Here is an 11620-nt window from a genome sequence, read left to right as displayed (position 1 = left end):
AGTGAAGCATTGTACAGTTGCATATTAAAAGTATTCTGCCCCCTTGGATATTTCCACTTTTAGTGATTATCTAAATGCAATCTTGATCAATTTCGTTCTAATTTTTTTGCAATAATTTACAAAAAATCCCCTCTGAATTATTTTTGGTATATTTATGGTACTGTATAGGATGAAGACATTTAGGGACTGGGATTGATTTGTCCTCTTGGTTGAATTGCTCAATCAGTTGTCTGCCTTTTCCTATCGGTGGAGTAATGCTGGTAATTTAAGAACCTCACACCTGGTGTGACATTCCATACAGAAACTCATCTTCAACAGTGTGGCAAACGATGTTGTAGAAGGCAAATAAGGGCTATATGGAAAGTGCTGATGCCACCAAACCACATCCGATATTGTCCTTGCAGGGGGCCAGATGGACATCAGACCAACAAGGGATTTTGATTGCACAGGTGTTGTGAAGCACCAGATAACCATGGGTTCAGTACCCCCAGGTCGTGAGAGGTATTGACCGGTTCCCCCAAGACTATGTGTATATGAATAGAGAACCCTGTTGCAAAACATGCTGGAGAGCAGTGTAGTGAGTGAGACTGTGGGCCCTTGGGCCGCCCGATGTCCTTGCCAAGAAAAAGGATGGAAGCCGGAAATTCTGTGTCGATTTTAGAAAGCTGAATGCCCTCATGCACAAGGACGCCTACTCTTGACATTGAGGAGTCATTTTAACCAGACTCAAGGCTATCCGATGATACTCCATACTAGACCTTGCAGGTTGCTATTGATAAATAGAAATGCACTCCCTGGACCGAGTGAAAACCACGTTCATAACTCCATTTGGTCTGTATGAGTTTAATTGTATGTCTTTTGGATTATAAAATACCCCAGCGACATTCCAAAGATTTGCTGTGTCCATTTCTCAAGATGTTCAAGATGTTCAGCAAGTGGTGTCTTCGTCTTCAGAGATTGTGTTGTGACGAGACGTGCAATGACCCCTTGAATTTCCCCTTGTGGAACAATAAAGTTCACTTTAACTTAAGACTGCCTGGCTGCTCTAGCTGCTCAAGTTTTTTTCATGTTTTCTTTTGTTTTATTTCGTACGAACAGCAAGTCAAGTTGTTTTTGTTTGTTTGTTTATTTTGTACCAACAGTACTCATGACCTCAAGAAACAGTATGTGAAAAATCGCAGTATTCCTCTTTAATACTCGTCTCATAATAGTTTGTAATCTAGAAGGAAATAAAAGCACATTTTGTATGGGGAAACCAGAGCAGGGACTTCATTACTGGAGTAAAGTGGTCAGCTCTTAGTTTCCGTGACCCTCCTTGATGCTGCATTTTGTGTCACCTGAAGCTGTCTTTTAAGGAAGGCCTGTGAAAAGTCCATTGCCATAATCAACCCTGCTGGAACTCTCACAGCATGTAGAGTATTTCTGAAATGTATGAAGCCGCATTGTTGTTGTCATCTCTGTACAACTTCTAAGTTAGGAATACATGCTAAGATACATCCACTGCAACAGAAAAACAAAGTACAGTAAACAAGAGCATCAATTGCACCACACTTGGAAAAAGTCAAATGTCATCAATATTTTTGCCTGTTTTTTTTTTCAAATGACAGCCAAGAAAGAAATTATGACAACATTTCAGTCTACACCACGACCACACTGGTTTGATGGCAAACATGATTACTTAACGTCAAACTTTCCAACTTTTTCCAAACATTCAGATGTGAAAACTGTCTGTCTGAAAACAAATGATAAGTCACCTCATACTCCTGCAGATAGATCCCATTCCCATCTGACATCTTTCTGAAGATCTCTGTGGTAAAAGAGGTAAAATAGAGGGCAGTTTAAACAAGAAAAGTAATGCATATTTATTGTAAAGCATAACATGGGTATTGCAGCCAATGTCATGTGATCTCAAATCCTTTAGCTTAATAATTCATGTTTTCTTGAAGCATACACCCAAGGCTCCATCCAGTAAGTCTTTCTTAAAACTGGAATGTACTGTATGTGTGAACATCATTGCTGAGACAGATGAGGTGGACTGCATTCTGGTTCTTACTGGACATGCACTCTAAGCGCAGGATGAGGTGCACAAAGCTCTCCAGCGTTAAGTTTCCTTTTGAGCCACCGTAGCGCAAAGCCAAGAGGTTCAGCATGCCATCGCTAATCTGTACATCTGCAGACAGAGACACACACCAGTGACACAGACCAACCAGTACATACCTAGCCAGATGTAAAGTTCAGAAAGTTTTTTTTCATACCTGTGGCAATCAGAGCACTCCTCAGTTCACTAAGGGACAAGTCGCCGGTCCTTGAGATGTCAGTGCGGTAAAAGATTTCCTATCAACGACAGTTGAGTTTTCTTTATAATACAGTGTACGCAAAGGTTTTGGTATTTCAAGTCTACAGTGAACACAGAGGATCATTCACCCTGTATGTGACCACTCGATCCCACAGTCGAAGGAATTCATTGCGACTAAGGTGGCCCGTCACAGAAAGCTTCAAGTGAATTAAGGAAGATGTCTGATACCACATATACCTCTTATTCCACTGCTTGGTTGAATTCCCCCATTGTCCTGCGCTCTATAAGAGGTGCATTAACCATGTGTTATTTGCACACCTATGAAGTAGATCCAATTTGTTGCCCGTATTACGCGTGGATATTAATTCGCCAAACTCCTTGTTAAGTTTAAATGAACTGTCACATTAGCCTGGCTAGCACCTACCACTTCTCAAATGAGACGTGGTCTGGCAACCAGACGCTCATTTTCTCGTATTTGAAAAAATGCCCAGATCCGTTCATTGGGCGCCACGGATGTCTATCAAATGCGCATTGCTCATCCAACACGGTCTCACACCCAACTTTTCGAATGAGGACGCATGCCAAGCCCCCTGGCGTCAATATCGGAAGCCGAAGGTGCCCCCGCGCGTTCATATGCAACGCGAAGGGCTGCCATTGATATCACTAGCTGCGTTTCCATTACAAATATGCGCAAAAACTTTGTCGATATTGTCTTAATGTCGAATATCACAATTTTCGCAATTGCGGTGTTTCCATTACATTCGGCTAACTAAATTAAAATCTTGTGTATTCTCGCGTGCTGTAAGTCATTAGGAGACATGGTGGTTATCAACATTACCCAGATTTAGCCATAGGGATTTAGCCTAGGCTACACTAAATGCATTCAAATTGCCACCACGGCACGCTGATTATCAGTCATTTAGGCTATAAGCCATCAGCGGAGGAGGCCTACGTTTTGGTGGGGCAGAAACATAAAATTAAAAATTACATATTTCACAGGAGTTTGTTGTAGTAGGCCTATGCTTAAATCATGTCACAGCCATGTCAGTGGAATATTTCGTAGATCAGCCCAGTGAGTTGATAAGTTTCTAAAACTAGAATCTAGAATCTAGATTTCTTTCAGCACCGTTCTCATCACGTTAAACCAGCAAAGCATAGCAACGTTGTTGCTATGGGTAAACAAAACTAGTTGAGCGGTTGCGTAGCCTATGCAGCTTTTTTGAGAAAGTGTTGTCGGCAAGTTCACAGCTGTGGATTCAACATTTTAGAATGACACGAGCCACTTTTAATGAAAAAAAAAAAATGTTTTTACATTATTCTCCCGGTGCCACTTCCTGTCGGCAGTCTTCTTCGTCGGTTCCTCCTAACATCCGGTTGTTGGATCACGTGACTCGTCAGATGCGAAAAAAGTGTTTCCATTGCAGTTTTGCGAAATATACAAATTTCGATACACTCGAAATACCACCTCACCCGAGCGCAAAAACTTTTTATCGAAACATGTGAGTTTTTTCGAAATGTGTGTGTTTCCATTAAGCACATTTCTTTTCGCAACTCTTAATTTGCGCAATTTAATGGTCAATGGAAACGCAGCTAGTGTAAATCCTTTGGCGTCGAATGTAGACGCAAGAAGGCAACAGAAACTTCTCGGATGTTCTGTGATTGGCTACCAACATCAGGCGAAAATTTGGGTGTTAGTGTCCAGACTGCCTTAGCAGCGTGAAAGAAATCACCGCGCAAGGCAGGATGGGAACACCCAGGCTACTGTCACATTGCAATCCAAGCTGAAATACAGACGTTCAAAACATAACATTTAGCATATGATGGAGGTGGCTTTTTGGGATGTCAGTATAGGTTAAGTAATATAGGGATGTTTTCATAACTAAAGTTCATCAGAATCCTGGGATATGCTCGCTTGACAATGGGATCAATAGAACTAACAACTGGCTTTTGGCCGTAGCAACCATCCATTAAAGAGTCACTTCACCCCATAACTCCACCCACTTCACATTTCTGAAAACGGCTTTAAAAATGGGCGAGACGTTCTGAAATTTGGAAAAAGCACTGCTGCAACCAATCAACCATGGTGATTTCGTGTCAATCTGGGAATGAGTGCTGCAGACATGGCTTATCACAGGTAGGCTAATCAGGGCAGCAGGTGTTGGGGCGTTTCAGTCTTAATTTGTAACGACCCGGTGACGTAGTGTCGGACTAGAAGTGCAGGACAACATCAGCATTCCAATAGTATTTTGGACCAACATGCCATGGCATGTTTTCAAACTGTAGTATGCGCGAGAGAGCAATATCTCCAATACAAAATCAGACGAAATGTTACTTTTATCGAGAAACACGATTTTTGTCAATATTAACCCTGGTAATAGTACAGTTCACCACTTATGAGTATTTTAAATCAATCAACAGCTCAAAAAACCTATTTTAGGGTGCAGTGACCCTTTAATTATTTGAAATGTGTCAGGGAAAAGAAGCTCTACAAACAATTCTAGCGATTAAAACATTTAAATTATAACCGGAAATAAACACAACGCAAGTTGCAGCAGTGGAATAAGCAGGATAATGGAGTCCACAGTGGTCACAGAAATAAATGTGCTGTGCGTCAGGCCGTATTACAACCTTGACCATGCACTTATTTCTGTGAACCGACCACCTGGAGTCCATTATCCCTTACATAACGTGATGACATAAATGTCCAACATTTCATATATCATTATTACTCTTTTTTAAGTGATTTCTATGATTTGTCTGGCCTGGGAAGGGCAATAATGGCTAGGATACATCCATCAAGGCAACCATACTGCGGCAGGTATCCAGGCCAAAGCCTGAGGAGTTGCCTGAAAGTACAGATAAAGACCAAGACAGAGAATTTGTGTTAGACAAAATTGCTCCAACACTAAAGTCAGAGCAAGCAGTACTGCTTACATGACTGGTCTGTTGTGTATCAGACAAAATAACGCCAAAGCTTAAGTTAAGCAAGCAGTAGCCTATTGTAACTCTTCTGTTGCATTGTGGGAAAATCACTGACAGAATCCACTTTAAACAGGCTAGTGAACGCATTGTCTATTGTGTTGATACAAGGTGTGTGAGTCTCTGCATGTGAAATGAGATCTTACCTTGAAGAAGATTCTCATTCAGAAGCCTCTGTAGCTGCTCTGCATCCACTTCTTCATACTTTTTACAACAGTGAATAACAGTATTCAGTATTCAATGTGTTCACATTGAAACACTGACATTTTAATGAGTTTATTACTGTAACATAAAATCATTTCCATAATTTACCTGGTCAGTGTACTTTTGGAACAAGGTAACCTTGGAGTTGTTGTCGTTTAGTTTGTCAGTAGAACTGGGCTGAAGTAAAAGTAGATGATAACAAATGTTTGGTCAAAATGGGGTATAAGTAGTATTCATTATCTTAAAAAGCTGATATGACTTAGTTTACCTTTGTAATCGTCAAACTGTCAATGGAATTTTCACTGAAAGTAGGCCATAATGAATCAACAATCAATGTGGATCAACTGCCAGTAATATCATTGACAAACACCAAAATCACAGATGAAGTAGAGCACTTACTCAAGATGGCTGTCTGTCTTGGAGAATGTGGACAGGATGAAGGAAGCGGTCTCATTTGGGTTGAAAGTGGACGGGACAATGATATACTCGCCTAGGTCCAATCTGAAGAACTCCACAACTTCTCGAGCTCTTATGAAGTTTTTGGATGAAGCTACAGGGTTCCTCTTGAAGAACTCGGCAGGGAACTTCCCCTCCCTTCCTTTGTACTAAAGCGAAATGGCATTGTCAAACTTAAATGATAATTTTTGTCATCTTCGAGGTAGAGATACAGACAGACATACACATCAAGCAGACAAAAAAATATTGTGCACCTACCTCAGGTGGCACCTGTTGAAAGACCGAAAGTAACAATTACAAAATCAACAGAGATCTCAAGCACTTTGTAAAAATAAAACAAATATGTCATGTATGCAACGCACACTATAAATTGCGAAGCCAATACTAAAGTGGGAGTCAAGGCGCCTGTTCCTTTTGTCAGACTTCTGCATGAGGGACACAAGTAGGTTCTTGTCGTTGTCATTAGAAGATTCACCCTTCAGGGCTTCCAATCTGATGTGATACTGAGGGTTTATCCAAAAACTCCCTGAAAGACCATTAGAAAACAATTAGAATGCATTCTATCCTGTTAAAGTCTATGTTCTAATGTAAACAGAATGCACCTCTGTTATTCAGGCAGCCACCAGCAGTGGTCCCGGTGATCCATCGTCCCTCGTGAACCTTGTATGTCCAGTGACAATCTGTGGATGCACCGAGGAAAGCAAGGTTCATGGAGCAGATGTCCATGTCAGAATAGCTCTTGCAGAAATCCTCCAATGACATCCTGAAGAGGAAAAATGAACAAGCTTCTTGTGTAACTGTAAAATGCACTCAACATGGCAGCGTAGTGGAGAAGGAACTTGATTCTGATACCAAAATTCACCATCGTCACGGATGGAGAGGCAAGTTTTACGCTCGTCTGGACTGACAGTTTGCCATTTGGAAGACCTGCAAATAAAATACAATACAGTAAAATAAATACAGTAGATAAAAAATGTGTACTATGGAACCCCCGAGGTGTCATTGCAAGACCTCATTTCACTAAAATGTGTGCTCATCTTACAAATCATAATCTCATTTTAGTAATTGTGCTCTCAATTTACACTACATCGTGCACACATTCTCCCGGGCTCCATAGTGTTCAGCTGACAATTTGAAAAAAATATTGGTTTAGAAATGCCAATGGAAGTGATGACATAGTGGTGTGGGCTGAAATGGAACTAAGGGACTCAAGAGATACAACATATTTGTTTCGGCTACTGTTGTTGTTGTTGATGATGATGAAATATGTGCAATTGATACGAACTACATATCCAACCATAAATGTATCAGTTACGGTATGCTGATTAGAATAACATGTGTTGTCATTAAACAAGAAGACATACTCATCACTCCAGTCACCCTTCCACTCCACTTTGCCCCACGGATTGAACAACCTAATCAGTCTAACAGGGTGGTTATTACTCATGACCTTCAGGGAGCAAACAAATGTAGAAAAATAGATCACTTCCTGTTCACAAATACATTACACATTCGCAAATCCTCACACAGACAAATGTGCGTGCACACACACACACACACACACACACACACACACACACTAACATTGGTACCTGCATAATTCCTGTAACTGTGTAGGCGTGGCCCTCCACAATCCCATTAGGTAAAACAGTGTTTCTCCGACTGGCCCCTGCTGGAGTGCCACAGCCCATGAGGGACTTGGACTGGGCAGCTCTGAATATGATGTCCCAGAGGTCAGGGGGGGCTTCGTCCAGCTTATATGTCATGTGGATCCCACCTGTGAAGTCCATCAGGGCCTCAGACACGTTGCCAAAGTTCATGTCAGCATAGGAGCCACAAACCCTACAGGACAATGCAGAGGACGCGTGGCTTTAATGGACCCTTTTAAACACATCAACAAGCATCGTAACGGCAGATAGAGATAGACCACATACTTGGCATAGGCCTTCTCCATCAGTGCAGCCCAAAACTCATTGGGTTTTTTTGAGTGCACAAATATCAGTCTCCCATCAATTGTTGGAAGCTTGTCGTCAATCACCACGTCTACCCACATCCCAAATCTCCAGAACTGAAAGAGAATGAAACTTAAGAAATGCTGCTACACAGAAAAATGATAATTGAATAAATGACACAAAAGTCACAAAATGGGTCTAGCAAAGATTTACCAGTATGCATATCAGCTGTCTGTATTGTACAACCCTGTATATTTCAGTCTACGGTATTTAACAGTGCTGTACAGTATGTCGGAGTAATGCTTTATTCAGCGTCATACTGGGTACATGTAGTTCTCCCTACCCTAAAGTGGAAGATTCCTGCGTAGTCCTTTTGGAAGGATTGTTCCTCTGGTATAATTTGATTTTTAATGTCATCTTGAAATGTCAGTGCTCCAATAGCAGCAAGAAACCAGCAGTTCCCTACAAACAATAACAGGGAAGAGAGAAACATTTCTTATCTACAGTATGGAGGTTGTGAGGGTTATCAGTAACAGCATGTGCTCATAACTCTCTGTACCTATACTGTAACACAGAGCATTACTGTATATGTCTGATAATTAGTTCACCTATTTGCATCTACTCTATTTCATGCATCTTACCAAGATGACCTTGCTTGACGTCAAACCTGGACACTCCTCCAAGAATAAAACAAGGATCTCTCACCATTGTCTGTCTCAACAATAACAAACAAAGCAGAACATTAAGATCAACACAAGGCTTGGTTTAGGCCAGGTTAAATGTCTATGATGTATAATAGCCAAGTACCTTTTCCCATAACTGAGTGTGTGTGCTGTCTGAAATCTGGTTCACATACCCTTGGTCTTCGCCATACAATTCTTGCCAGGTCATCTGGTTGGAGAAGTCCATCACCAATGGAACTACAGTCCGGAGGAAACATTTCATCTATGAACCTAAATCCATTCTTGAGACAGTATTGATGTAGTTCTTCAAAGTCCTGGTCCAGGAAGTTGACAGGGTTGGTGTCAGATCCTCTGCCCTCTTTCTTATGGCGCTCATTCATAATATTCAGACACACACCGGGAGGAGGCATTCTGGCAGGTGGGGAAGCGTGTCTCTGGAGAGATATGAACAACAACAACAACAACAACAACGCACACAAAGCTGAAGTAGAGTTAGTTTATTTAACCCAACTATCAAAACCTAGTCAGATAGCTATAATATAAAATGAAAAGATCTTCTTACCTGTCAGTAAGTGGTGGAGGTTTACTAGGCAACTAATCCTTTAGGAGTACAGTACGAAAGGCAGAGGGCATGACGGGAGTTTATGAAGGTGACCGGCCTTCCCATAAACTCACCAGTGGCAGTCACGATGACTGGTGAGGTGGTGTTGACACACTGACCAGTTTATTGGGTGGGGCGCAGTACAAGGTTCAATTCTACACAGAAGCATTCTCTGTGGTCTGGAGTACTGTAAGTAAAAAAGTAAGTCAAGTAAACTGTGCTTTTCCCTCTGGTCTTTGTCCAGTAGATCGCAGTGTATGAGTGTGTGTGTGTGTGTGTGTGTGTGTGTGTGTGTGTGTGTGTGTGCGCATGTGACGGTGTATGTGTGGGGACAGGGAGTCATGATCAGTGAGGTTGGCCACCAAGGCCATGTCATTCGCATACTTAAATAGCTTGAGTCCGTTGCTGCTGCAGGTGATCTCATTTGTATAGACAATAGGTGACAACTCATAGCCCTGACTGAGGCACTCTGGCGTTTAATGGACTTAAACCCATTTACCCTCGCATGCTGTGGTCTGTCCTTTAAAAACTCCTTAACCCAGAGTTGGGTTGACTCGCAGCTGTAGGAGGTGGTACAGAAGAGTGTTGATGTTTACTGTATCAAATGCAATATGAATCAATGATGAGAACAGTGTCGCTTTTTGTAGCTTACAAAGATAAAAACACTACATGATTTGGAAGCAGGCTACAGTATGGGGAACACATTTTAACCAACAATCGTCCAACTTAAAAATTGCAATTTTCTGCCACTAGGTGGCAGTGGAGGTTACAGGCATTCGCCAGCCCTGCAGTAAAAGACCTGGCATGTACAGACACTCTTCACTGTTTTTTCTTTTGGTGACTCTATTGTTGAATCCTGATAAATTATGTATTTTTATCAAATAAATCAGTAGATATTGAACTTGTTGGCATCGCTCAAATCCCATTTTCTATTGAAAATGACATACAACACATATGCTGTTATACTAGAGACCATATTCTTTCATATGACACCACCCATGACAAAATAGCTTGCAGAACAGGCCCTACATTTTCAATTTAAATAAAACCAAATTAAAGTTGAGCATTTTGATTAACATGATTTCCATATCAACTTACATTTATGTCTTTACATTAGGCCTATGGCCTAGGCTCTACGTAGGTCAAATTGAGTACCTGTCACTTGAAGAACTTGAGAGTAAGTAGGCTTTAGTCTCATGGTTTTAGGCTAGTGGACATTTTTTTTTATTTTTTGTATATAGCTAATTTAGATCAACTTAAGGCGTGCATACGTTTCTTTCGACAAACATGTAAGGCAGAGCTAGAATTACAGGTATGTCCCTCCTTGGCTAGGGTATTCTAAAGATGGAGGCCAAAACATGGCTATTGCCATCAAACCCTATCGCGCATATGAATTCTGAATGGCATATTCTACGCTTACGAGAATACTTTGATTTGTTGATGGAAGTAATTACACATGAAAGAGCACGTATTTTTGGAAGAAAACAATGTGTTCTTGCAAAGAATTGACCCAAAAAAACTACACAAGCTTTAGGTAAAAAAAATTAGGAAATACCCAACCTTCAAGGACACCAATTTTCTTTGTAAATAAATAAATGTTCATCCTTAAAATACTATGTACAATTCTCATAGAGGCAGGCAGATTTTTATTTTTTTAAACGCCAGTTATTTTATGGGTCCAGGATACTATGAATCCTGATAAACTTCCCTTGGCCTTTGGAATTAAAATAGCCCCACATCACCCTTCACCATCCTTAGAGATTGGCATGGTGTTATTTCAATTAGCCAATTAGCTGGTTTCATGCTCATTGAGCTCAATGCAAATCAGAATTTGTTTCGCGTGTTCAGATGTCCTGTGACACAAAGTCATGGTGCTTCATGACAGCCAGAATAAATCAACATTAGTTTTGAGAGAGAAAAACATGTCAATTTGTCTGTAACACAACAGGAGGGTTAATCATTCCTACTGTACGTCCACAAGGTTGATATCATTTCTGCCCCTCTGAAAAGATGTTGTTGGAAGGATGCCACTGAATGGCCCACTGATAACATGTTTATGAGTCCACAGGCTAGAAACTATAGGACAGTGAGCAGGGCAATGATAGTTCAGGCTAAAGCTCTACCAGGACCAAGTTCAGATCTTGCATCCATTGCTACTTGTGCAGTACTTTCTTCACATGATACTGTTACAGTAAGAGCACAAAGAAATCTATTGGTGATTTTGTTTGATACAAAGCCTTCCTAGTTGTGCTGAGAGCAGTATGCAGTGCAGTGCCATGACCGACAGGAAGCAAACCTTCCCATAAACTTGTGGAAATGTACCCGACCTTAAAATCAAAACCGTTACCTAAACATGAATATTCAATGAAAACTTCAAAGCAAGTTTTCACTTTCACTCCAGTACCTCACTGTCATCTCACAAGACCATTCAACGAAGACGTCATAGCAA

General features: G+C 41.0%; 1 protein-coding gene across 1 annotated transcript; it reads right to left on the bottom strand.

Moving 5' to 3' along the window:
• Positions 1 to 1473: 1473 nt before the first annotated feature.
• Positions 1474 to 8980, bottom strand: LOC134068055 (calpain-1 catalytic subunit-like). Its single transcript, XM_062523554.1, has 20 exons — positions 8740 to 8980; positions 8529 to 8585; positions 8231 to 8349; positions 7870 to 8003; positions 7528 to 7777; positions 7300 to 7385; positions 6788 to 6862; positions 6538 to 6698; positions 6298 to 6461; positions 6190 to 6205; positions 5879 to 6077; positions 5748 to 5781; positions 5588 to 5656; positions 5422 to 5479; positions 5087 to 5142; positions 2425 to 2493; positions 2256 to 2334; positions 2054 to 2170; positions 1755 to 1807; positions 1474 to 1500 (listed from the first exon to the last, which is right to left on the bottom strand). Exons 1-20 carry the CDS (start codon positions 8978 to 8980, stop codon positions 1474 to 1476), a joined length of 2064 nt encoding a protein of 687 aa, XP_062379538.1.
• Between the last annotated feature and the right edge of the window lie 2640 nt (positions 8981 to 11620).

This window comes from Sardina pilchardus, chromosome 20, assembly GCF_963854185.1.
Source record: "Sardina pilchardus chromosome 20, fSarPil1.1, whole genome shotgun sequence".
In the NCBI taxonomy this organism is placed as follows: Eukaryota; Metazoa; Chordata; class Actinopteri; order Clupeiformes; family Clupeidae; genus Sardina; species Sardina pilchardus.
This window is presented reverse-complemented; position numbering and strand designations above follow the sequence as displayed.

Excerpts from the sequence above, each read along its gene's own strand:
- LOC134068055 (XM_062523554.1), bottom strand. The coding sequence starts at position 8,980 with ATGCCTCCTCCCGGTGTGTGTCTGAATATTATGAATGAGCGCCATAAG. Across the intron at positions 8,586-8,739 it reads ATGGCGAAGACCAAGGGTAT|ATCCTTGTTTTATTCTTGGA; the intron begins GTGAACCAGATT and ends CAATGGTGAGAG. Across the intron at positions 7,778-7,869 it reads ATGGAGAAGGCCTATGCCAA|GGTTTGTGGCTCCTATGCTG; the intron begins GTATGTGGTCTA and ends ATTGTCCTGTAG.